The sequence below is a fragment of the Cygnus olor genome, chromosome 4, assembly GCF_009769625.2.
Source record: "Cygnus olor isolate bCygOlo1 chromosome 4, bCygOlo1.pri.v2, whole genome shotgun sequence".
In the NCBI taxonomy this organism is placed as follows: Eukaryota; Metazoa; Chordata; class Aves; order Anseriformes; family Anatidae; genus Cygnus; species Cygnus olor.
The window spans coordinates 53,965,397-53,993,331 of NC_049172.1; the positions used below are offsets into that span (position 1 = coordinate 53,965,397).

At 42.4% G+C, this 27,935-nt stretch overlaps 1 protein-coding gene across 1 annotated transcript in view; it reads right to left on the minus strand.

The window, feature by feature from the left end:
* Positions 1–14,876, minus strand: part of KLF3 (Kruppel like factor 3) — a 28,533-nt gene extending 13,657 nt beyond the window's left edge. The window contains exons 1-3 of the mRNA XM_040556783.1: positions 14,583–14,876; positions 10,886–10,924; positions 3,768–3,864 (exon numbers count right to left, since the gene is read on the minus strand). Coding sequence (XP_040412717.1) covers positions 3,768–3,824 — 57 coding nt within the window. The 5' untranslated portion in view covers positions 3,825–3,864; positions 10,886–10,924; positions 14,583–14,876. The remainder of the gene's footprint in view (positions 1–3,767; positions 3,865–10,885; positions 10,925–14,582) is intronic.
* Positions 14,877–27,935: the final 13,059 nt, after the last annotated feature.

Sequence of the window (27,935 nt, forward strand, 5' to 3'; positions counted from 1 at the left end):
TTAAAAGAAGAAAAAAAAAAAAACACACAGAAAGAACCCACAAATTCTCACTTTCCTTTAAGTTCTGCTTTGATGAAACATCCCTGTGCAGAACAGTGTAACCCCACAGTAGCTCACTACTAAGATGCAGGGCTGTATTTCAACTGATATTGCTTCACAGTCTCCATCCAGGTCTTTTTTGTTTGATATGATACTATCCCTCTTGGACCTTTCTAAGCAGCTCATTTCCCTTTTCTTGCAGTGCAAGGAACTTCTGATATTCGAGTTATCATTTGAAAGTACCATATGGTTGATACATTAAATCGGTAATTCCAAAATGAGGAAGAATCACCATGCTTTCTTCTTGACAAGCTATCAAAAAAGACCAGCCAAGAATGTCAAAAGCACCTATCAGCCCCTAGAAGACTGCTGCTTTCACAAGGGGACATTACGAAGCACTACTCTGATAGAAGTTGCTAAACTCAAACTGCCACAGTAAAACATATTGTTTGTTGTACAGGATAACAGATTTCGAAGAAAGTCATCAAGTCTTTTTCAAACTACACGACCCCATGAATTTAACCGTAGTCTAGCCAGACTTTTACAAAACTAGGAACAGATGAAGAACCTGCTTACATACTTACACAAGCTGTCAAATCAGTATCACGGAAGAGAATGAACAGGATTTAGTCCAGAGTAGCTAATAAATGAAAAAGCATGCTAGTAGACAAGTTAAGACCACAATCCCTCATGTAGCACATTGCACTTTGCCTTAAAAAGGGGTGAAACAAGTTTTTTGTTTTTCTTTTTTACTGATGGAGGGGCAGAGAAAACTGTTTATTTCAATTCAAAGAAAGATGGTTACACATAGAAAAGGAACTTCTTTCACTAAATGGTCACTGGTGCTTGTCCAAATGTTTAAAAAGTCCTCACAGAAAACATTTAGGTAGGATTCAGATGACTCTGACACTAGTTCACTAAGAATTATCGTAAAATGTGTTTAATAATTCAATAATTCAATTCAATAAATAGCATGAGTTATTGGTAGAGTGATGAAATGCCGTGGGTGCGAGCTGCAGTCATCTGAGAAGTATAGTTAATCCTTTCAGCCACACGCCCTGAAATACAGTGGAGTCAAGACTATAATTTGTTTCCCTCTCCCACCCCAACTAATGGGATTTTTTTAAAGACAGACTTTATACCTACAGACAGTGTATGCTCGGGTAAAATAACCAATCATTCCGAAAGGGCTTCATTTAGTCTGACCTCTAATGATACTATTGGAATGACAGATACAATCCAAATCCTGATTTTGAAACTGAGTTATGTCGGCCCATGTTAAACTGAATCCTATGCTCAACACCTCCAAAAAACGACACTAATAGTTTGTCTTTCCTTCTACCTCCTCAAAAGAAGGTCAACAACACTAACGTACTTGGCTATGGCTGCTAGCCTTTCCTATGTTCTCTCCGTGCCATGCCTTTAAAGGCTGTTCCTGCTGGGCAGCCTTGGCAGGAGGGCACCAGGGAAGCTACATGACCAAGAAGTGCTGGGGAAGCCAGCAGGACCTCAAGGGCTTGGGCTCAACAGCCTGTGTCTGTACAGAACCTGGAACAAACTCACTCCTCAGCTCGAGGCAAACCTGAGTGATCTCCATGAGGGAAACCCAAATAATGTCCTTTCATCTGAACTTTCTCAGGAAAGGCTCCCATTCCCCCAAATCTTCCTTTCCTGCTTTTATTTTGTATTATGCAGTAATTGAAAATATACGCATTTGGTAAAATGCTCCAAATAGCCTCTAGGAGCTGCTGAGAGTGACAGCACTGAGTTAAGAGGATGCCCAAGATGACACCAGAGGTCCAATCACACCTTTGAGGTGTAAGCAGCACGCGGCATAGAATACACAACATCTGGAACTACAGTCCTGAAGTGCATCATGGTTGGGAACGTGCCCTTATTCTTCCCATTGCAGGTTCTCCCTCACCCGCTGTTCTGGGGGAGAGAAGGCTCACTCCTCTCCCGGTCAGCCTTCTGAGGGACTGACCCTGCCCAGGATGCTGGGGCAGGATCTCCTGCCTCTCACGTGCATCATCCCAAGCCACTACAGAACCTTTTTTGGGAGACGAAGGCAGATGTGTACAAAAGACAGCTCATGGTGTCTCTATAGTGATTTTCTGTTACTCATGTATTAACATTTTTATTGTACAGGTGGCCCACTTTCTGCCTTTGATAGATACCATAAAACATCCTTAGATAATCATAGATAATCACCACTAATCTTACTAAGGACATGCAATAACTGTGATTGAAGTCACAGACAGACTGATCAATACTAAGGTTCTTTCTTGACCCAAATATTGGAATTTGTCAATATGCTTACACCCTCAGTAATAGGCCAATTATTTTTCTATCATTGCTCAGAAGTAAATAAACCCCATGGAAGTCAAATTTTAATTTTAAAATGAATGTAAAATTTAACTCTCAAGAACTGTCATTAGTAGCACCAAAGAAATCAGAGTGCTCACAGATGTATTTAATTTAACGGCGATTATTCTACATTTTAAATAAAACAGGAAACAAACTTTTCACTGAGAGATACCAGTCAGAGCATGAGTTTAATGAGTTTAATGCACCCTAATTTATGCACACTGACTTCACACTTCTAATTGATCAGCCTTTCTACGGGTGTGGTTTCATGTCACACTTAATCTCATCTTATTGCAGGCTACTGCTGAAAGAGGAGGTCCGGTTCCCTTCTCCTTCCCCCTCCCCTTGCTCTAGCATTGAGCAGCTGCAGAGTGAATCAGATTAGTTTCCTGATCTGACAAAAAAAAAAAAAAGGGGGTATTTTTGGTGGGTTAGCAATTCTGACCATTCAAGGGGCTGATCCAAAGAATCCAAGTTATTCTGTGTCCACACAATAGCCTCATGTCATACAAAGAAGACAGTGGGAGCAAAAAGCTGAAAAAGAGGGATAAAAAAAAACAATCTTTCAGCAGCAGCAGCAGCCTGAAGTTGAATAGGTGAAGTATAGATGAAACTGCTTCCTAAGGTTGTAGTTCCCTGGCACCCTAAATCATCATAGATCAGTGTCCCCTTCCCAGCTACACGTTCCTGTTGCTCTTGCTTATCAAACATTTTGCAGAGCTGACCCTATATACCAAGTTGACAGAAAATTAACCCAATCAAAAAGCCACATCTCCATTTCTTTTTCTCCAGTCCTCCTACACTGTTTCTCATCTGATTACACATAAGATAATTAATCCAGCATACCCAGGAAAAAAGGCATTACTTTTTTTGTCAGGATTAATTTTCTGCTGGTTAGAGCACTGAGTTAGCCCTAGGCACATGTGGTCAAGACCAGGAGAGAAAGAGAAATGGGATGGGGAGAAGCTGTTCATTTAGTTCAAAGGTGTAACACTGAAACCACAGGCTCTTGCCAATTCACTGTGAAGTCTGGCAGCTTAATTTCAACCTACTTCCATCAGCAGCATGACCTAAAGAGATTGTATTTGCAGTGTGTGGGTGAGGAGTTCTTGGATGTTCTCTCCTCTGCTCTGTGGATGGGAACACCAGCAGAAGTAAAGCTGCAGGTCATTTATGGACAACAAATTCATGAAGTACAGAAAAAGTCTTCCTACACTACGAGTCTTATTGCCCTAATATCAAAATACAGATTCACAGCCTTTCCTAGACTAGTCCAAAGCTTGGAGAAATCTTGGTATAAATTTATAGATGGAAAAACTACAGAGTCATTACAATGGCTAAAATATTTTTAGAAGTCTTACCACTGAAATAGGGTCCATGGCTTCTTGCTTGATAGGGACTGGGTCAAACATTAGCATCTTTTTTATTCACCTGTTCTGATGCCTGCGATGTCCCGGCCTACACAAGAAAGACAATGTGTTAGAAAGCTGCAGGAAAGCCCCAATTCAACTTTCTGAATTGTAGAGAACTTACTATTCGCCAGGGAAATGTCTGTATTTATCCATCTCTAACACAGTTTCTTAAATATTTGACAGAGGTTCATTAAAAAAAATAATTTATCTTAAGTTTATTCTTCCCCACTCACCACTGAAATAAAGGGACATCTGCTCACTTTAATGAAAGTTGATGTGAATTTTTATTGTTCATGTCTGTATATCAACTTTCATTAGCTGTCAGTGCGTAAACACATCACTGTTTAGACCATACATTTCCCATCATGATTTTAACTTCAGAATAATCTTGTATAGCTGACAATATAGTGAACTGAGTCTGGAGAGAATCTCTTTCCTAAAAGTCCTCACAGAAAAGCCAAAACCTTCATATGCAATGACACAGAAATCAACACAAAAGAAAGATGATTAAAAATCAGGACTAATTTGGAGAGGTACATTCAACGTGCTACAATAACTTAACATTAGAAAAAACTTAAGTTATTTTCCCAAGAGAATAGATTTGCTGACAATTCAACAATAATTTCTGCTAACTATGCAAAGGAAAAACACTCCAAAAAATCTGGCTGTATTCTGTGCAGCTTCAGTTGTTTTTTCTACAATGTTCAACCTTACTTTTCCAATTCTAGCTTATCGTGAACTGCCTGAAAAAAAAGTATTTAGCATAAAGCACGTCATCACTTAACTATTGTATTACATATCTTTGGTCAGTTTGGAAAGATACTGTGCAGGAAGAGAATAGATATCTCTGCTGGAGTGGGCCATAAAGTAAAGCAAAAAAGTAAAACTAAGAGAAGCAAAGTAATGTTGTTCTCGGTGACACTTAGATGTTGGTAAGCATTTATATACCAGTTGAGATGATATATATGACTGATGTTCAGTGAGGATGTTCTGATCACATACAAGTACACTGCACAGCCCTGCAGGGAAGTGGTCTGACGTCTCTAAGATGTTGACAAAAAACTTGCATTTACTTTTGACCAGTAGATGGCACTGGAAATAAACGAATACAGCCAGATGACACCATCTAGACAATTTCACCCCAAGGAAGTAGGCTACAGGCTCAACAACAGATTTGTAGTTGTTGCTGGAAAATTTCCCCAGAAATGTAAATGTTAAGATATACCTGCTTCAAGTTAAAGCTAACGAGCCTACGCTAATGAACAATCTTGCAATTGACTGCCACATGTGTTTGTAAACAAGAAATTGGTAAATGCTTCCAGAGAAAGATGGCATGAGCTGTTACAAGTCTATCATTAATTATTCAGGTATATGAATAAAGTTTTAAGAGTTATGAAAAAATATTACAATATATTTGTAATAAAATATAAATATAAAATGTGTATATTTCTATTATATAAATTATATCTGCCGAATAACAGAAATTAGGATCAAAAATGAATTAATGTATCTTCATAACTTTTCTTAGAAAAATCATAGGTCTGATAAAAGCAAACTGAAGAAAAAAAGGAGAAAGTTAAACAGAACAGCTCAATGCAATTTCAAGTTTAAACTTAAAATGTACTTTTAGTTTAGAAGCAGTTCTGTTAAGATGACTCAACTTACTAAAAGTTGTGATAATTTTGTTAACACCTTAATCATGCTTGCAAGAAGGTTATCAACCATACTTCTTTTCTTTGAATCGTTATTTTTTTCAGGTTTTTAATATTTCCCGGACAGAACTAACATTTCAGAAGACTGTTTCCCCAGAAATATATCCACATATCTACGCACTGAGTACACACATGTATCTATGCATCACTTACGCATGTCCACTGACATATATATGCATTGTGAAAACAGAAAAAAGAGGTACTTTTAGACATAAAGAGTATTTACAGAAAAATGCACCACTTCAGACTTCATACAGAAGAATTTGGAAAAACTCGCTTTCAAGTTTCCAGAAACTTTCAGTTTTTAGTTTGAATGGGCATTGATAGTGACACACCAAGTTGTACTTTAGTGAAGAGAGGAAGGAAGGAAAGGAAGAATGAAGAGAAGAGAAGAGAAGAGAAGAGAAGAGAAGAGAAGAGAAGAGAAGAGAAGAGAAGAGAAGAGAAGAGAAGAGAAGAGAAGAGAAGAGAAGAGAAGAGAAGAGAAGAGAAGAGAAGAGTTTGTTCTAAGAAACCAGTCATGCTCCCGGGCTATTCATTTTGTCATTTTGCAGTTTTAAAACTGGATTTTCTTCAATTTAAGAATTAGTCCTTTCCTCCTTTTGCTCCAAGAAAGTGCATGAAAGACCTCTGTTTCACATTTCACTTCATGCTACACATCAGAGTGTTTCTTGAGAGGACTCGAAATTACTGTGCAGGAATTAGAGTGCCGTTGACAACAGAAAGTGTACCGCACCAAGTAAAAGTGAAAAGTAATTCTCAATCTTTCTCAGATGCAGTCATCTAAGAACAGTAGCAGAAAACATTACTTTTATTGCTGCATCATAGTGCAGAAATTGAGTACTCCTTCATCATGTGTTACTCTTAAGAGAGAGCTTTTCTTTCCCAATTTGATAGCAAGTAGAAAAATTTTCAAGACAGGAAAATCAATGAATGTATAACACTTGGTCTTGTTGGTCCAGATTAGAAAGCTTGATGCTTACTTTGTGGAAATTGATAGAGCTGCTAGAGAGTCAATATAAACCAGCTTTGGGTCTGTCATTTAAAATTCAGCTCAGAGTGACACTTTCCTAAGACTGCAAACAAACTCATAAAACCATGCTCTTTGTGTTTAGAAACAGTGCTCCAAAGAGATTGCTTGGCCCACATTCACAAGGAAATATGGCTACAGACACACTAATAAACACACAAATACATCATGCTACTTCAAGTAAGAAGTAACAGTAGTTTTTCTTAGGTTATTTGTAAAATTATGCCTACCAAGTCAAAACCTTACTATGTCTTTCCCTGAAACATGTGAGAAGGGGCCAACAGGGAAAGTAAACAATCTTACTTGTTTCTATTACAGAGGAATGAAAAAAACAGTTGGGTTCTACTTTACACACTGATTTCATAATATGCTTGTTTGAAAGCCCACAAACTGTTTAGTAAATAAAACTAATTTCTGGAAAATCAAAATACTGTTCCTCTTTTCTGAGGTACCCTTAAAATAACAGTGAAGAAACAACAATATATTTACATTAAACGTATTAAAAAATAAGGGCTTTTAGTGTTCACCTATTAGATAAATTATTTTACATTAGAAGTTTTTTTTTTTTTTCACGTGGGCTAAAAGAATTTAAAATGCATGTAATCTGAAACTAAATAATTAACTGCAATCCGGTAGGCAAACGTTCCACCTTCTTTTTTTTTTTTTTCTCTCCTTCTCTTTTTTTGCTAACAAGCCACCCAGTTTTACTTTCTTGCCTCCTCCCATTCACTCCACCCTGTGGATCTCTGCCAAGTCAGTCCAACTTGTCCAAACAGGACATGGCTTTTGATAAGATTTTGCTCACACCCTGTACTTCAGAAAGACAAATGAAGCAATTGGGTTTTGTATGCAAATAAGGACAGGTGCAAGGTAAAGTCCAGGCAAAGTTCCTCAGTATTTTCACGTGTGAAGTCCAGTGAAAAGAGCAAATGAGAAAAATCACAAAATCTGCACTTACGATCCACTAAGAACAGAAGTATCCCCTCCAGAAGGAGGGTTCATGTCCCTGTCAGGACTGGGTACTTCTTGTGATTAACTTGTGAATAAGAAAGTATGGTTTGCTGTTTCAGAGACATAATTAGTAAATGAGAGCTTAAAGTTACTTAGCCTGTATTCTGGCAGTAAGGATTTGTATAGATTATTTGCAGTGGCCGAAAGGAGCAAAGCAGTTGAAGAACACACCCAGCCTGCACATCTGCACCACACAACAGCTGCTGAAGAGCAATCGTGCTCCTGCCACAGCTCTGTACCTCACCTTCAAGGTCCGCCAACCCCACAGACCTGCTAGGAAAGGGTGGGGTGGATGTCCAGTTCTGACTGCACATCCAGCAACTACAGATCCTCTCTGCAGCACAGAGCCTTTGCTCCAGACCTGGGAGTACAGGCAGTGACCTGAAAGATAGCACAGCTGCGGATAGCAGGGAGGGGGCCATAAATCCTGCCTCTCTTCACTCTGCATAAAACTATGCGCGAGTGTTTGCTTTCTCAATCTTTCTGCCTGGGGAAGCAAGGAATGCTGCCCTGTGGTACAGTGAGGCTTTGTCTAGAAGCATCAAGGTATTATTGTTACTGTTGGTATAATTACAGAATAATGTAATGGTATCTGCTAAATTAGCACTGCCTGAGCGGCCTCCCCAAAGACAGGGCAGCTTTTGCAGCACTGCTGGTATCTGGCAGCCACCGTACGTCTTGTGGCCGCAGCTCTTCGGCCCAAGCCCTTTGGGACTTACAGTGTTGCCCCGAAAGTGGTACTTCTTCTGTGAGCCTCAAGTCAGACTTCCCCTGTTATTAAGGAGAAGTGATAATATCAGAAGACTCTCCACTGATGAAATCCAAAGGGAGGGGAGGCTTCCTGGGCTGGGCTGAGAAGCCTCCTTCAGTGGAACCTTGGAAGACAGTCTGACAGAGAAAAAAACAGCATCTGACAGCAGGAGTCCCTGGAAAGGGTTGAAAACGGGTTTTCCAGAGCTCCTAGCAAGATGTGTTTGCGCTGACAGTACCGGCTGCTCATCAAGACCTGTGTCAGCAAAAAAAAAAGTATTTCTGAAGTTCCATTAACTTTAATGGGAAGTAAGCGAGCGCTGAACTGCGCCGGGCCCCAAAATAGCAGCAGGCAAAGAAACTCCCCAGCTCAGCAGAGCACAGCACACAGATTCAGCCCCAGACAGCATGAGCAGGGGAAGGAGCAAAGGCCTCGAGATGGAGCTGGGGGAAGGGAACAGAGCAGCCACCCCACGAAGGACAGCAGGGGAAAAATCATGAAGAAGCAGTACACCAAGAGAACATGTTATTGGTCAGCAGCCCCCTGCATTTGCTTATTCACTGGATTTCCTCTGGGAAATGGCAGAAAGTGTTCAAAAATTTAGGATACTGTGTAAAAAGAAGGCGGTACCTGGACAAAAATTTTCAGCTGAATGCTTTACTTGTTAGTCATAAAAAGAATATTAAGATAAATGGCAATATTTTGTTTAGATTTCATTAAGTTGTGTCACTTAACAATAAAAAGCTCTCCAAAAATGCCATGCACCCTAGTGCAGGGGCTGGACCAAATGGCCTCAAGAGCTCTCCTCCAGCCTTCACTATTCTAAGATTAATATGCCTCTTCAACTAGATGCTTGAATGATTTCAATCAAAATAACTAGTTTTTTAAAATCCACTACAATCAAATATTCTAATTTTTATGTAACAGCACATTTTATTCTTTCCTTTCGCATAGCAAAGAATTTCAAACTATTTTGACTTTTTATTGACATGAATATCTCTTACGTTCATTCGGAAGTGCAAGCAGGCTGAAAAATCTGGTATTTTGTGCAGCTTGTACATCCTAACTTTGACCTAGAACTGTTTTGTCATAATCATTTATCAGCTGTGTAGCAGACTAATCAGTATTTCAATTAGATTTGATAATTACTGTTGCAGGCTGTTTGAAGCCACATGTCAGGAAATAGATTTCTTGAACGTAAAAATTTCGGGCAAAAAAAGTTTTTGCAGTGCTCACTAAAAAGTGTCTTTTCTGCCAAAGAAAAATGGAGTCCAGTTCAACCTTCGGTTCTACATCTACTGAACCCAAGGGAAAGAGAAAGAAAAGCTCTTGAGGCACCTCCATTAGACAATATTCTCCCTTATCAGGGCAGACTACTGTCTGGTTTCCTGTCTCAAGCTACTGCTTACAAGGAGAAACAGTCTAGTAAGGATAAAAGATCAGACTTTTGAAAACAAGTGAAGTATGTGGAATGGTATGATAATCTTTCCCTTCCAAGCTGAACTTTGTTTTTTTGTCGTGTTTTTCTTAATTTTGAAGATAATTTTAAAGGACAAATATTAATCCTATCTTTTTATATTACTATGGAAGAATGACAGAAGATACTGCTTTCTAACATAAAGGATTCTATTATTTCATGAACCTTGAGAGAGATTAAAAATTCTTGATAGTACGGGAGAGAAGAAAGGAATTCTAATCCTAACGAAAGAAAGTATACATTTATGAATAATAGCTTAAATGACTAATTTGAGTGAGGATTTGAATACAGGGCAAATGTTGATGAACTTCTGTGTATCTACAGGAGTGAAAAAAACAAGAGGGAGAAGAGCTGGATAGCGTAGGGTGTACAAGTGAGACAGTGCTCAAAGAAGTTCAGGCTCTTTAAAAGCGGAAATTCTGTCGTGCCTTCATGGATGAAGTTTGCTGGTAATGTACTGACTGCATGATAGGCAGACTTGATAGGCAGACTTGATTTTGTTTTTTTCCATTCTGACTTAGTTTACTACTAAAAACCTACTAGAGCTTTATCGTTCAGTTTGGCTGATGTACACTTGCACTTCTTTCCCCTGGGAGGTATCTATTGTGGCTACAAAGCCCTCAAAGGAAAGCTCGGCATCAAGTCAACACTTAATAGGGAAGGGTTAAATCTCTCCTAAAACCAGCTCTGCCAAACTTCATATTCTGGATTGGAAGCAACTAGCCTTGGAATGAAAACACAAAGCTTCAATGCTGACAGCATAAAGGAACTTTAAAAGACCTCCTGTTAGCAGTGCTAATTAATATTAAAAAGTTGGTTTACAAAACTATTATAATTTTAATCTCAGTCTTGGATTTTGTAAGACTTCTGAATACAAAAAGGTGTGAACCACAAAATGTACTGCATTTATTATACGCTAGTTTCCAATATCAAACTGCAGTTAAATGCAACAGTTTTCCTTTGTCACAGGGAAAAAAAAAAGATGAAATGTTTGAAATCCTGTGCAAATTGAGTAAATTAAGTAAAAATAGTTATGTAGAAATAAGTGGCAGTAACCAATGTGAAAATAATCAGTAAACGACTTACCAAGACTGTGCGGCCAAACACTTCTTGTTATCTGGATTTCTGAATAGACAAGAAACAAGTTCACGTAAGGATGTGCATGTTATTTAGTAAGTATTTTTTTCACATACAATTAAGCCCTGAAAGAGGAAGTTCATAGCATGTATTTCAGATACTTCTTAAAAGACACAATAGCATTTAAAACGTCTGCAATGATCACAAACAAGTGATCCTTAGCATCCTAAAGAGCAACTGCAGAGATTAAAAGGCTACTTAAAAAAATTAATAAAAAAAGTAGCAAAATGGAAGAGTTGAAGTATTTCAGTGTGTACAGGAAACATGCATATTCCAGCACAGAAATGACAGAGAGGAATAAACAGTCCATCTTGCATTTTCATCCAGGGGCCTGATTCAAAAGCCCAGTGAAGTTAATGCAAGTCTTTCTCTTGATTTCAATGAGCTTTGGCTTGGGTCCTTTAGCTCTTCATCAGTCAGACCCAAAGCAACAGCAAGATTTATGTCTCTTTTTGGATTTCCTCTTGATGTTTCTCCATGTTTGCCTGTAACAGGCTGTGGGGAGAAGACAAATCTAAGAACAGGACTAAAAAGATTACTTTTGCACCTTCAGAAACACAAAACGTAGGACAGCTATGCCTATTGATTCCAAAGAAAAATTAGCCAGCAGTCTCATTTTCTGTATTACATCCATGAGACAGAGAATCTTCTAGTTTGGATGACGAGAAAATGTTTATTCCTTTCATGAACTGGAACTACGAAGTGCTTGCGTTGGGCCATCCAGGTTGGGTACGGGCAGAAGCCAAAGCTCCCTTAGAAAGGTGCATCTGCAAGATGTGGGCTCTCTTCTCGCACTCTTTTTACACCAACGTAACTCCGCAGCTTTAATGGAGCTATTCCAGCCTGGCTGGTGTTGCAAGCCAGAGGAGAAAACTGGATCCCAGTTCTCTGGAGACTTGAGTACCCGTTCTCGGCAAAGGGAGCGAAGCTCTTCAGGTCACCCCCATAAGCACATTGGGAGTCGCGGGTGCGCGTTAAAGGTTAACTCGGAAATCTCATGATGACATAACACAGGCATCTTAAGCAATCGTGAGTGTGTAGAGACATGATAACTCACTGGGTGGGGATTGGGAGTCGAGGGGCAGTGACAAGGGGCCTGGACGAGGCTACCGATCTACCAGAAAACAGCCTGAAACAGGAAAGAGCACCACATATGCCACTTGGAATGTGTGACGCAAACCCCAGCCTTGAAACAAAGAACAGGAAACAGCTCTGCTGGCTGCGCTGGGGAGAAAGCACAGAGAAACATTTAGGCGGCCCTCCCTGACCCTATATTCATGAGCAGCTGGAGTCTTTTAAAACAACAACAGTGGGTGGAGGTGTTTGTTCATTGGGTGTGAAGAAAAACACTGTCTTTATGCTGGGGACCTGCCCTATTTACAAACAGGCACCCTTAACAACACGAGGGAGCACGAGATTTTTTAGACACCACGGGTCATGATGATTAACCGAAGCCTTTCCCTGGGATTGATTGATTTATTACAGGACTGACAGAACGCCAGTAGCTAAACAGAAGCAGAGCTTCGTTTCTCCAAGCAGTCAGCTCCTAGCCCAGAAGCGAGGACCTACACGAGCAGGACCAAGGGAATCAGCCCGCCACAGGAGCAGCTGTAGAGGAAGGGGCTGCTGCAGGCAGCATCTCGCTTCTTTGGGCCAGCACTGCTCGATGGTCGAAGACCTGCACAGTTCAGCGCACCTAGCACATCTGTCCAAAGCACCGCACGCTTGGCTTTCGGCATCCCTCTGCCATATGCAGAGACTTTGCCTCAGGACCTGACTTTCTGTGTATAAAACGCTTTTATTTTCGAAACACCCAAATACCCAGCCAGATAAATGAACTCCTTCCTCAAGGTGGAGGCAGAGGAAAGGTGCATTTTGTCAAGATGTCATGTACTAGAGTAACTTCAACACTTGCTTTCCTTCAAAGCTGTGGTTTCATTGCACTCTCTTCCCTTACGTGCTTTGCATTGGTTATTTATACACCAGGGGTGGGACATCTAATGCTATCCAATGTGAGAACGTGTTACAGCAAATTATGTGGACTGGCACTACAGCAGCACTAACAACTGCTGCAGGCTTTCCATGGCTGGTGTTTAAGAGCACGCTGGCCAGCAGAGCATCTGCACAGCGATGTGTGGGTGCAGGCTTTATGCTGATGATATCAGCTCCTTACTTTCCTCATACTGAGTATCTGGAACTAAGCAACTTGGTGGCCGTACAACTCCTGTCTCTAGTACCTTAGAGCCTTTGACTGATCTCACTCACATTCACATCATTTTTTATCTGAAGGCTTTTGCTTTTGGCTGACCAGGTATCGACTGCATGGCTCAAATACTCGCAGCACATCAGGGCTGTCTGACGGCTCTGTTACTGAGAGGAAATTTTGTTCAGTTTCTCATGGAAGGCATAGACCACTTTAGACCTTCTCCCTCCTCACACACACCCCGCCCTTGCCCCCGTCCCCCTTGTGGTCTGCACCACACTGCATGCAGGGGAAAAAAGGTATTTTGCCTGCTTGGACAGAAATAAAAAAAGGCCACTCACACCAGCTTCAGGTTTTTGTATTTATACTCGACAAAAAGCTTTGAAAAATACAAGAGGAAAGTTAGTTTGAAGTAAATCTCTCCTGGGTCAGGCAGGATTATCAAATCCAGATGTAGTTCCTCTCACACAAGAAGTTCCTCATGCAATTACTAAAAGTGTGCATCTTAAAAGTATTCTATGGGAAAAAATCATTACTGAGCAGCCACGTAAGCCTTTGTTTTCAATACAGGTAATGAGCATTTATGGATATTAGTTTAAATAAAGTCAAGCCTTCAAAGCTCTTGTATCCGGCACCCAAATTCAGCTTTTCATAACAATAAAACCTTCAGAGTTCAGCTCTACAAACAGTGGCACTTCCTGCATTTTCAAAGGCTAGTAAGCAAATAAAACACAGCGGACAATACAGGTACAGTAAGTGAATTATCAGGGGAGGACACGAGGCAAGTCCCTATTTATTTTCCCCCCTCCATGCCCCTCCTGAGCAGCTCCCAGCCCCTCTCTCCACCTGCGCCCCCCGGACCAGGCTGTCCCGTGCCAGGGTTGCCCCGAGCCGTGCGAGACACGCATCTGACGAAAGTCCAAAGTAAACGCTCCCGTTCCCGTTTAGGCTTAAAGAAATAATAATAATAATAATAATAAATGAACGGCATCCAGAAAAAGGGAAGCAAATTGCGGTCGTTATTCCTACCGCCGTACCCAACTGCGGCGCGGCGTGGTTGAACTTCACCTCGACCCCTGCCAGCTCGCGGGGGGGGGGGGGGGGGGGGTGACATGGTTTTGAGGGGCACGACCATCCCCTGGCGTAACTGGGAGCTCGGCCGGCCCCTTCCCAAAACCCGAGTCCCCCCGGGAACATCTCCCCGGGCCGCTGCCATGTCCCCCCGTCCCCAAAAAGCCCCCGCACCCCGGAGCCGGGAGGGCGGCCCCGGGGTCGTCCCAGCGGGAGGGCGGGCGGAGGCCGGGGACCCCCCCCGGAGGCCGGGCAGGTGCGCGGAGCCCCCGGAGCCCCCCCCGTCCCCACGACCCCGTCCCTCCGGCAGCTCCGGGAAACTTTCCGGGGGGGCTGCCGCACACACACACACTCACACACACACACACTTACGCTGGGCGGGAGGTGCGGAGGGCGCCGTGGGGGCGCTGGGCGGCGAGGCTAGAGGCTGGAGGCGCCGTGGCTCCGGCTCTGTGTGTGTGTGTGTGTGTGTGTGTGTGTGTGTGTGTGAGGAGGGGCCGGCCTCGCTCCCTCCCGCCCTGCCTCCCTCCCTGCCTGCCTGCCTCCCGCCTTCCCCCCGGGCTGCTGGCACCGGGCCGCGCTGTCACATGACGCCGCCGCCTCTCTCGCCCTGCCCGGCTCCCCGGGAGGGTCACGGAGGGGAGCGCGGCCGGGCGGGGAGGGAGGGAGGCAGGCAGGCAGTAGGGCGGCTCCCCGCCCGCCCGCCCGCGGGGTGGAGGCTCCGCCGAGGGGCCGGGGCGAGTCGCGGCGCACAAACAACCGGGCACGCCGTGACTCCCCGCCGCCCGCCCTGCCTCCCGGGGGCAGCCGGCCTCGCGCAGACACTAATTATCCGCCAGCGGCCCCGGGCGGGGCGGGGAGGGGGACAACCACCGCCGACAAACCTGCCCGGCCGGCCGCTCCTCCCCTCCCCTCCCCGCCCGCCTGGCGGCCGGCCCCGCAGCGCGCCCCTTCTCCTCCCTCCCTGCCCACCCCGGCCGACCTGCGGCGGCACAGCAGCCGTCACGGCCCGGGGGGAAGGAAGGGAGGAGGGAGGGTAGGAGGGAGGTGCTCGCTCTGGGGCGCTGCCGCCGCCGAGTTGGCTTCGCCGGCGGGGGCTGGGAGAGGGGAGCGGGGCGAGGCGGGGCGAGGCGAGGCGAGGCCAGGCGGCCCGCGTGGGGCAGAGGTGTGGGGCCGCCTCCGCCCCAGCTTGGCGGCTCGTCCGCTGCCGGCCGCCTGAGGCCCGTGCCGGGGTGTGCTTTATGGCCGCGCTCCCACCTCCCGCGGGGCGCAGCGGGCGGGGAGAGGCGCCTCACGCTCCGCGCCGAGGGGCCGAGGCCCGCCGGGGGGCACCGGCCTGAGGCGGCCCCGGCTCGGCCCTCCTCGGGGCTCCGCTGGGCTGAAGGCAGGAGTCGGCCCAGGACGGCGCTTGCTGCTGGAGGCTGGGGTTTTGCACGTACGGTCCGTGAAACAGGAGCCGCTTGTTTCCGTGCCCGCCTGTGGACCGAGGGATTTCACTTGGAGCGGTGTTTGGTTTAATAAAGTAAAATAAAATCCTGGCCTGCCGTCTCAGCTCTGTTGCTTTGGCAAAGGTTCTGCCCCTAACAAGCTATATATTGTATATAAGCTGTTATATATTCATTGTGCCATGTACCATCCTGTACCATCCTGTCTTCTTCTGATTGATAAATGGTACCTAACACGTCAACCAAAAGGCAACTGCTGCGCTTGGCAAGGCTCTGTCCTGCAGTGTGAACTGTGGACAGATGAAAAGCTTTTTGAGGATGGAGAAGTCGCTGTGTGGGACTCTTCATTACACGCTTGGTCCTGTGGGTAATGTCAGTGGTGGGTGCTGGGCATGTCCAGCTCCCTGGGATCAACCTGTGTATTCAACTCCCTGATTGGGACCCCAATGAAACTCACCTCTGGATGGTTGGGTTGTTATTTCTGTTCTCTTTGATTATTACCAAGTCAATAAAGCTGTAAAAGCAAAACACAGAAGGAAGGGAGAAGGATCGGGAGAAATGTTTTCAAGATGCGTGCTTTGCTGTGCACAGCCACATGTTCAGCTTACATCTTTGGTTCTAGTATGTTTTAATGTGTCCCCTGACATAGCTTGATAGTCCGTATGGCTTTAAAAAGCACACTAAGACACCAGTCTGAAACCCCGAAGGGTATGACTCAATGACATAACAATAAATTGTAGTATCTCCTGGATAATTACACTGTATCATGTCACAACAAGGTATTGTTGAAATATTATCATGTAGCTCATAAAGTGTGATTTTTTTTTATTATAAGCCTATAAAATAAACAGAATTGTTGTGTTAGAAAATACACACAGACACAAAACATTTTGTTAGGGCTGTGAAAAGGAGCTGCTGTAATTTTCTTGCACGAACATGCTCAAGATAAAGTAGTTATGTCCCAGATTTGCACTCTTTTATTCTGGGAGCTAGCACAGGTTACACAGCTAGCTAGAACTCTGAAGTCAGGGGACAGAGTTGTTTTGGTGTCCAATTGTGAGACGGGCGAAAATATTTCGTAGTAGCAAGCATGCTCCTCCTGGTAAAATCACTGGATTTTCCTGTTAACTATTACCTTGTTCTGGCCTCAGATGAACCAAGTTTAATCCAGTGCAATTTTACTGTGTTCTGTGAAGTCACTCTGGATTTGTATTAACAAACAAGAGAGAGGGGGTTGTGAGTGATGCTTTTGTGGTGCAAAACAGGACTGTGCACCTGTCAGCATTTCGTTATCTTCCTGTGTTTGGTTTTTGTACTTAAGCAATTCAAAAATTTGAAGAGATGTTCCAATTCCAAAGGGAGCAGAATCTCACTGATTTTAATAGGAATTGAAAAGCCAGGAGGGGGAAGCTGGGTGTGCGGAGAGTCCTTGCCATCTGTTTAGCAGACCCAGCAGTTTTAACCAGGTCTGGAAGTGTTTCTGGATCAAAGGACTGGCTGATGGCAGCCCTTAACATCTTCCAGCACAACACCTCCTCCATCTCTGCTTTGCCCATCAACCCAGCAGCATTTCAGATGTTGCCGTGCTGAATGACTTCTCTCTCAGGAGGAAGACCAGTGGCATGCAAGTCCCTCGTACGACAGGAATAAAGGATATTGCTCGGGTCTCCTTTGCTTTGCTTTGTAGCACATGGCATGAACCCTTGTCATGAGATGGAAGATTCACATTCGGAAGCGTGGTGGAGAGCATGGCACATTCAGGTTTCTGGTATAAGCAGACAGGAGGTGGTACTTAGAGTGGGCGGAGGTGAAGGTGTGCATCACTGACATGAAGAAATCAGTATTAAAATGTTAAATTAAAAAGTATAAGATGTTCAGATGTTTATAAGAGGACCAAATCCAGCCATGCTGAAACGAACCCTTGCTACTATCAGCTAAATTACCTCTGTGATAAATGTGACTTAAACTGTACACAAATTTACATCTTTTAAGGGTAAAACTTTTTATTCTGCTTCCCCTGAATCAGTTTAAAATAAAAGAAGTGTACTTTTATTTGTTGTACTTTTTGTGTACTTTTTCAATCCTTAATTCATCTTTGGGTTATGGGATGAATTTGGGGTGGATTGCTAGTCCCAAGCAATGCAAGTGTTACTCTGGCATTTATTCTGAGTCGGTCTGTGTTACAAAATGTACTATCTAGTCAATGAGTGGTATTTATACAGATAAATAGTCCTTAGTCCACAGATACAGGATAAGGTCTATACACGTTTGATGTATTCAGGTACATTTGTATAAACCTACCGTGTTCTGCAGAGTTTCAAGTCAGATATTCACCTCTACATCTGGTACTCACTAAACTAGCTCTGGATGGAATGAGGGAGAGGTCATCATATATCCAGCAAAATTCATTATTTTTCTTAAATGCAGTTCACTTCTTGGAAGAACCATAAATTTCACACTTAAAATGGTATACTAATATTTCTTGTACACCAAATGTTTAACCTCAGCAGCACAGTAATGATACGGCTCAGTGTTGTAATTCCAAGTTTTCAGAAATGTGGAAATTGAGACAGTAGGAGTTTAAATGATTTAGAAGCTTAGGTATGTCTACACTGCAGTCACAGACATACCTGAGCTGGTTTTAAACAACTCAGCTTGGGAGCTGGGTGCAATCCAGCTGCGGCAGCGTGGAACTCAGAGCTGGCTGGAAAACGTGCCCAAAAAGCTGGGTAAATACCTGAGTGGTTAGGCTGGCCTGAGCTCCATGGCTAGACTACTACCGGTGCACAAGCTAGCTAATTTAGAGCTTGCCCAGCTGTGTTTATACCATACTGCCGTCACATCAGTTGTGACTGCAGAATAGACATACCCTCCTGTGAATTGTGTGACTCAGCCCTGTCTCTTGGCTGATGATGCTCGTGCAGTTCTGGGAGCTGTGTGGGTAGTGTCAACCCACTGGTCCCCATGAAAGGCTTTTGTAGATACTCAAAACTTCACAGTACAATGCAAGGCACACTTTCACTGTGTGGAAGCTTCTCATGTTGACGTGGTAGCCCCTCATCTTGTAGCCACTTGGCCACGTGAGTAGCATGTGAGTCAACCCGTGCGTTTGCATAATTGGGACCTTACTGTTTGCTTAAAGGAAGGGCAAGATGGTGGCGAGCAGCCAGGCTCCCTGGGTCTGTCGTGCAGGTGCATGAGGGAGGAAACCACCCGAGGAGCTTGGTCAGAGCTGGTGGTAAGGTGGATGGGGCCTAGGGTGGGGGCAGATGCCTGAGCCCCTCCCGGCCTCCCTCCTCCGGCATGGCCGGTGCTGCCGCCTGACCCATCCGAGGTTCCTCCTCCCTGCCTGCCCCTTCCCATCGCCTGAGGACCAAGGCAATTGCCATTGTTGCTCACCCCTAAAATGAATTCTCACCTTGTGCAGAAACAAATTTTAGCCACCACAACACAGGGTTCTTTTGTGTTCGCTGCCTCACACAAGGAAGGGATGGATGGCTGCTCCTTCTTGTTAAAACCACCCAGTCACACATGACTGCCTTTAATAAAAAAACTGCCCTGTAAGGGTCAGCCCTCAAGTCCAGGCAGCAATCAAAATTACAGAGATGAGGTTTGGGGGTGGGGAGAGAAGGGGGATTTAATTTCTTTATACATGTTGATATTTTTGAGAACAAGCATGGTTTTGTTGCAGTTGTAACTTTTACTGAAGGCTGCTGGGGTTCAATTTCATTATTTGATGTGTAGAAAGATTGTTGTAGCAAGTATTGATGTCCAAGATGTAGATGAGGGAGACTTGAGATTTCCATAGCAGAAAGAATAGCAACAATTATATTAGTAATAGTAGATATATATGTGTAAAAATGGTTGGGTCTGGAGACCAAATTCTCATCAAATTTATTCCTAATGTGAGCTCAGAGGAGTGTGGATATTGATGTAATTGAGATCACAGTCTTACCATCTGTGTAGATCCTCTGTCTCTTACTTCTTACTTGTCTTGAACTTTACTACTGTGCGTTTATAGCAATTACATTGTCCTGAAGACTGTGTCTGGAATTTCTCCTCAGTGTGTAAAACAGGAAACGGAGAGATGATGTGATTTGCTCACAAAAAATATATGCAGTCAGAGGTTTGGTTATAAAAGTTCTGTTCTGTTGCTTATCAGACTCTGTCCACTATTCTTTCTCAACAGAAAGCAATGGAAAACACGTGGACAGAAGTGAGTTACTCTGTTCAGCTTAATTCACTCTACTTATAATGTAAGCCAGTCTGTGTGTGTAGCTGTTGACTTTCATTGTAGAAAGACCTGCTCTGCATTCTGTAATATGCTGTGAAAGTCTTGAATCAATGGGAAGTCCAGAGAAGTAATGCTCCTTGTTGCTACTGTCAAAAAATCTTTTTGTGTTCCAGTTAGACAGAAAGTCGAATCATTGATGAATGTTGGCTGTGCTTGGACAAAAAGTAATTCAGACCTACCAGTTTATGTCTGCTGATGGTCCTTAACACGTAAAAGTCATTTTGACTTTGCTCAGTCAAGCAACTCAGGATGCAATGCCAGATCAGGGTAACCTGATCAAATGAGATGTCCCTGCCCATAGCAGGGGGATTGGACGAGATGATCCTTATAGGTCCCTTCCAACCCAAACCATTCTACGATTCTGTGATTCCTCCTAACAGAAAAATATATCTTGGTTCTTCCAGGACAAAGAGAGTTAAGGCTATCTAACTGTAGTAGCCTATAGTTAAGGCTGCAATACCTACAGTCACCAGTTATTATCTATTTGCTTGACTGATGGGAAAGTAGATAAATTTTAAGATATTCTGTTAATTTTTTGGTTTGACTAAAGCATTTCTTTTCCTATTTTGTCATATTTTATTATGTAGGCTTCAGCTTTACGTAACTCGAGTAGGACACAAGTTGACCTTTGGAGGTCTCATATCCAGAGATCATAGTTTTTAGGTGTCCTTCTGCCAGACTGAAGGAATTGGGTCTAATTTGGGTGATCGAAATGTGTTAAAAAAAAAAAAAAAAAAAAAAAAAGGAAGAAACTAACATCCATTTTTGCATTTTTTCTCTCCTTTCACATTTGGGGAGTTTGTTTACTTGTGTAGTATAGGACGTACAGTCAGAAATTAAGAGTCAAATTCAGGTCTGACATAACTCCATGGACTTACTGGAATTTCCACAGTCATGAATGACTCATAATGCCCAATATTCAAAAACAGCCTCCAAAAGCATGCAATTTTGGGAAACAATTTTTTTTTTTTCTTCAAAAGCTGCTGTTGCGTGAAAACTATATGCAGGCAGAATTTGAAAAGTTAATGTAGGACTGAAAAATGTTGTCTCTCTTTTACTCTAGTATTTTTAAATACTTACTGAAAAGTTAGCACATTTCTCTGCAGATCTGTGAGGTTCTGAAGTGACTTACTAGACACAGCATGGAATTTAATTCCTTTGTCAGAAGAAATGTACTAAAGTTAGCATGATATTGATTTGTTCCCTTGCTGTTTGAAAAAACTTTGCAGAATGTGTCCAGTTTGGACTAGTTTAACCCCTGGAATGCTCTAGCTTCAGCTAATTTTTGTATGCCTTATATGTTGGTATATTAAAAAAAAAATCAGTAAAGGCTGTGACTTATGAATATATAGAGGCAAAGCAATCTGCCTCACTCATGTACCTGTGAGGAAAGGCTGACAGAATGAAACTTGTTCCACCTGGAGAGGAGATGGCTTCAGGGAGGCCTAACAGCAGCCCCCCAGCTACTCTGAGGAGGTTACTGAGGTTACTGAGAAGCTGAAACCGAATCTGAGGAGCACAGTGTGAGAATGAGAGAGTGGTCATAAGAACACTGAATGTTTCCAGCTGAAATAAGAAAAAAGCCTTTCACTGTGAAGCTTTGGAACAGGTTGTCCAGAGAGTCTCTTGAATCTTTTCAAGAGATTTTTAGGGCACGACTGGACAAACCCTAGACAAATCTGTTCCGTATTCAGAGCTGAACCTGCTCTGTGCAGGAGACCAGACTAAACAACCTCCTGAGGTCCCTTCCAACCTGACTGATACTGTGATTCTGTGATTCTACACTGAGTAACACTTATAGGGGAAGATAAGGATCGTTGGGTACTTCAAAATCAGGCTGTACATGGCAGCCGGTAACTTTAAAATATTGTACTTGTTAAAGCTGAATGAAAATAAATTGCAAGTTAAAATTACTGTACTGCAGACATTAAGAACAAAGTAAAGAAATAGCCAGTGGCTACCATATTTCATACCTGTGTACTCCATACACATAATATATACTCCAGCAAGAATGGTATGTTGAAAATGGTATGTATGAAAAGCAAAAAAGTGTTAGGGAAAATACAGCAGCACAACCTTTCAAAAATATTTTTTCTCATCTTAACATGTCTAAAGTTTTGAACATCATTGCTATTTTCCTTTCCTACTTCCAAGTTACCTTTGTAAGCAATGTTATTTAGAATTTCATTGTATAAACAAAAAGTAATGTTCAGGGTGAAATCAGCAATAGTGTGAAATACACTAACCATTTGCCTACTACACAGACACCTAGTAATATCATTATTGATCTACTTATTTTAATGAAAAATTATTTTAATGAAAAGTGATTTGACGGAAAATTTGAATTACATACTCAACAATACAGTTTCTGTAGTGAGGAATATGTATTTTTCTATCTGCAGAACAAAATTCTAAGCTCAGATATATATGAGAGAATAGTCATGTATGACTACTGCTTTGACCACAAGTGCCTTACATTTCATTCTGCAGTACGAAGCATAGATGAAATTTCACTATTATAATACGGGCAAATACTTTGCGACAGTATAGCCAGCAGAAACTTGAGATGAGGATTATCTTGTAGGTCTGGTTTTTCATCCTGTCTAGGGTGTGTTACCTTAATAAGTAAGCCAAATAATTACTTATTTACAGATTCAGCAAATGGTAAGGTCACCCTGGCATTTCTGAGCAAGGAACCACACTAGAGACAACTAGTTGGTTAAAGTAGACTGAATTTCTTTGAAATACTCTGATAGTAGATAGAATTCAAGCCCAGTCTGTGGGACTGTTAAAGAAAAGGTACTGAGATAGCAAGGGACATGGCATTCAGAACATCACAAGGCATGGGGTACTGTATCAGTATCTTGCCTGCAGTTGATTTTATTGTACAGGATTTCATTGGGAAATATTGAGTGATATTAAAATGACGTGAAAGCAAAGAAACTATTTCACAATATGTGCAAGTCTTCCAGTTGTGCTCATAGTTTTTTCAATACAATAAGAAAAGCATTTGTACAGTGTGTTTCGCCAAACAACTTCATCATTTTTCATGAATCAGATAACACAAGCATTTTAATATCACTCAGCATTCCTCAATGAAATCCTGAAAACCAGCATGATTACTAGCAGGTAAACCTTTCCCAGCCTAAGCTTTAAGGGAAGACTAAACGTTTCTGTTCCTTCTTGTGCCTCCCTATCTACCTATAACAGTTAATGTCAGTGTTATATTTTCAAAAATGACCAGGTCCTTTTTAAATCCTCAGCTTTTCAATGTGCATCTTGAGACACTTTTGAAGGAATCAGATTGTCAAAAAGGGAGGAGTCAGTACATTCTAGATAATGTTTTCTCAGACTGTTGGTATTTCTCAGATGGGGTAAACTGGCCTTTTTGATTTTAATTTTGCTGCTGATGACTGAAGGAGGAAATAGAAATGAAATGTCTGTGTATTTATCTACCCACTGCGAGCAGTGGAGTCATGGCCACCTACTTGCCTTATCAGCACTGGATCATGTAATATCCCTCATTATATTTACACAAAACCTGTGTTTTTAATATGCAAATTCAATTTCTCTGACCTGATTTACATAATTTGGGAAAACTACTAACCAAAGTGGACTAACAGTACACTAACTTCAAATGTACTAAATAATATTAGAGACTCTATTTCAACTACAGTACTGCACACATAGCTTGCAAATATTTCAATCATTAAAGAATATCTAAATGGCCTTTTTTTGATTAAAAATTGTGCATGTTAAAAGCTCCAATATCAGTATACTTGGTATGCAAGGAGCTTTGAGACACAAAACTGGGGTGGCAGGCATGAGCAAAAAAACAGGAATGGTGAAACAGGGCTTCTGTTCACAAAATCTGCCTACCTATATTGCCATGTTATGTTAATTAATTCTTAGAGAATTCCAGTCCTAAATGACTGTACCTTATGTCTCTCATGTTGAGCACTCTCCTTGCTTCACCGAAGCAGCAGCAGCAGCTATACTACTTGCAAAAGGAGCATTTATAGTAGTCATCAAAAAAGATGAGATTACTGCTGACACTAGTTTAAATAAAAAACAGGTGGGCATTTTATATACCTGCAAAGCAGTTAATCTCTAATTCTTCTGTCTTTTCCTTCAAACTGTGATGAAAACCATTGCATACTTGCTAAGGGAATTTTTCTTCACTGCACTTTTGTGAAATAGGGAAACATCATCACCATTTAACTCATGGAAAACTGAGGCAGTATTAGCAAGAGAGGGTGAAAACTATAGTGTCTACATCAGAAAGTTCTCTGTGGACTTCCAAATGCCTATCTCGGTTTTGAAATACGGACTTGGACTTTTATGTTTCAGTGGGTCAAGAGTTGAAGTTGGCTTTCCTGAAGTACTGGGAAACTGCACATAAATCAGTGAACCATCCTTCCCCTTCTTACATGAAGGTGTTTATTTCGAATCCAGTTATATTTGCTGAAGCAATAGGGAATTGTTAGGTTTTGGGGCTAATGAACTTTTTGTAAGTCATTTCCAGAATTATGAATGTGGTGGTGGCCAAAACAAATGTATTTTGGTGTTGACAAGTTGGTTTAGAAACTTCTTTTCCCCTGCCATGTGATAGAGAAATATCCATGAGTAATAGAAAAATGCCTGAGGACACAGAGCATACCACCATGGTTAGGTAATTTTGCTCAGAGTTTGCTCTGAGCGAGCTGGTGACTTTTGAACCTCAGGTCTCAGGCACGAGGAGCTGTACCAGCAGACTGCTGCCACAAACTTTGACTAGCTCTGCTTTGGGCCTGGTACCCGGGGTACCTGAGCACACCATCACTCTGCTTCTGTGTGCTGGGTCTGGCTGGGGTGGAGTTAACTTTCCCTGCAGTGGCCCATACAGTGCTGTGCTCTGCCCTTGTAGTTAGACCAGCGCTGGTATCACACCAATGTTTTGCCTATTGCTGAGCAGTGCTGGCACAGCACCAAACTCCCTCCAAACCCCCCAGAGCCAGTAGGCTGGGGGGTGGGCATGAGGTGGGGAGGGGACACCAGCAGGGCAGCCGACCTAAACCGACCAAAGGGATATTCCACACCATGTGGTGTCACACTCAGCAATAAAAGGTGGGAGAGGGGAAGGAGAGGAGTGGCTCTCATTAGGAAGACATCTGTCCTCCCAAACAACTGCTACGCGTATTGAGGCCCTGCTTCCTGGGACACAGCCAAACATCGCTCGTTGACAGGAAGTAGACAATAATTTTATTTCCTATCTCTGTGCTTCTGCATGGCCTTTGCTTGTTTTTCCCTCTTCACTTTCCCTTCGATTAAATTATCCTTAACTCAACCCATGAGCCTTTTTTTCCTTCCATCATACTTTCTTCTTCCCCTTTTCTTCTTCTGAGGAGGGGGAGTGAGAGAGCAGTTGTGGTGGAGTTCAGCTGCCCAGCTGGATCAACCTACCACATTCTGGGCCTGGAGTTAGCTTCTTCCAAGCTGGGTTGGTTTCTCTGCACATCCTTATCCTGAATAGTACAGAAAAATAAGGACTAAAATCATGAAAGCCAGTGGGACACAAGTGCCTAAGTTACTTCAGCAGTTTTTAAAACCCCATTTCTGCTTCTATTCGTGCTATCTCAGATGTACCACTGGCCTTCCCAAAACTGTGGAATGCCTGCTTGAATGCATTGCCACCTCCCGACATCTGAACAAAATGTGCTGTTATCCTTTCAATACTTTTTAACGAGTGTCTGATGACTAGTTTCACAGAATCATTCCCACATGCCTCAGACACGTTCAGTCCTTATGGGTCTGAGGAAGCCACACAGACTCCCAGATCTGGAGGGAGGTACGGAGGGTGCCCTTCTCTCTGAGTGCTCTCACTGAATGCTCTCTTCTGCCTATGGTCCACAGAGGAGAATGTGACTGTCCCTCCTGACATCCTTGCCCTCGCCTCTGCAAAGCTCAGTTATATAACTTCATGAGGCTGAATTCCAGTATCTATAGTAACGTTTAAACAGAAATAAAACAGTTACCAAAACAGGAAAAAGTTACTGAAAATTGTCCAGAAATGAGATCTTACCTCTCCTGGGTCGCACATACGGCACAAAAAAGGGGTTTCTGTATCCGTATAAACTGTAGATGAGATCTTTAGCCCTCTTGTCTCCTTTCACAGTATGCAAGAGAGATGGAAAAGAGGAAAAGGTCTTCAGAGAGGAGCGAACTGAGTTGGAACAGGAGCTGGGGAGGACAGCAGAGTGGCTGCTTTCCAAAGATGCTTTCAGAAACTTGGTAAGAGGGTATTACTAGGGATGGGAGTAGAAAGAGCCATGGGCATGTTAATGACTGCAATTTAAAGTACATTGGTGCTGGAGGCACTGCTCCTCATGTGCCAGGTGAAGAGTCTGCAATATCTGGATTACATAGGACTGAGAAGACCAAGATTAGGAGAATGTGAAGGTTGCTTTACAGTCTGTCCACACTGAAGGTATGCTCTCTTCAGGCTCCTTTGGATCCCTTTACGAACAGCAAAGCTACTCCTATTGCGATCAGTTCTCAAAAGAGCTCCCTCAGCTAAACTTTTGTTGAGACATGGTCAAAGTAGATTCAAGTCAGTAGAGAAATTCCTGAACAGTTGGTTCATGAATTTGGTGAACAGTTATTTAGAGATACCATCACAGAAGTTCAGTGAGACAGCACCACAGAACAACTGTAGCTATCTGAAGCTCGATTTAACGTCCATTGTGTCTGTTGCCATCCCTCTTCTTTTTTAAGCATTTGCAGAGAACATCAGGAGAGGATATCACATTGTGCATCCTTCTAATAAAAGGCCAGAACAAACTGCTGCTGGTCAGCCATGTATTCCAAGAACAGTTGGAAATGGAGAGTTTTGGGCTTGTGGACCCCCTGATATTTCATAGAAAATACATATTGTCGTTGGATAACCCCAATGGTTTTCACTTACAATGCCATTTGCAACATTTTGTTTTATTCTGCCATATCTGAATGCTTGATTTTTGAAAATGAAATGTATAATTGTAGGATTATATTCTGGTGTAAAATTACATCTCTTTTTGGAATGTGCTTATTGCAGGTAAGAAGTATAAATTCAGAAGATGGAAATCTCAAATCAGATTTTTTACTTTTTGGGTTTCACAGGTGATAATAAAAAGTGTCAGTTATAAAATGAAAACAGAAAAGATGCTTAGGGAAATATTTTTAAGTTATGACAGGTAAAATAACATTCAAATTCAAAAGCAGTTGAATTTTCTTGCTTTGGGAAAAATAATTATATAATAAAGAATGCTAATGAACATTTTTTCTCAAAAAGGGCTATATGCTTCCTGCAAAATTTGCCACTAAATCTGAAGTCTTTAAACTCTCAATTTTCTCCTGAAGAAACTTGTTGCAAACAGCAGTCCTTTGGAGTTGGAAGTTCTCAGAAAAAAAAAACCCTTGAGAAAGTTAGAGTTTCTTATATTTATGCAGATTCCATCAACATAGAGAAGTCCTCAGTGACACACTTTTTTCCACAGTACTCCAGAAACTAAAACTTTGTTAACAAACTAGTGTTTAGTTACAAGAGCAATTAATAAAGTGGTCAGTGATCAATTTAAACTCTTTTAGCAGTCATGATCAGGCCTGGGGACAAGAGTAAGAGGTGAACGGAAAAAAGGATCAATTGTGGAATATTTCAAGCACAAAGGTCATAAATCTGGCTTCAAGTGTACAAAACCCCAAAACTAACAACAGTGTTTTTGGCAGGTAGTAATAAAGAATTGGGAGGATCCAAAATTCTAGAGTGGAAAGTAAACATACACACCCACTGGACAAAATTCACCCGTGTGTAAACAGCCAACAAAAGTCCATTTCCCACATAAATCCCACTTACACCCTAAGTTGGACTAATGTTTAGGAGTTATTTTAAAGGCATACTGCAGAAAGAAGAATATCATTCTTTGTTAATTAATAAGTGTCTTGCATTCTGCCAAGACTTATGTATGCACC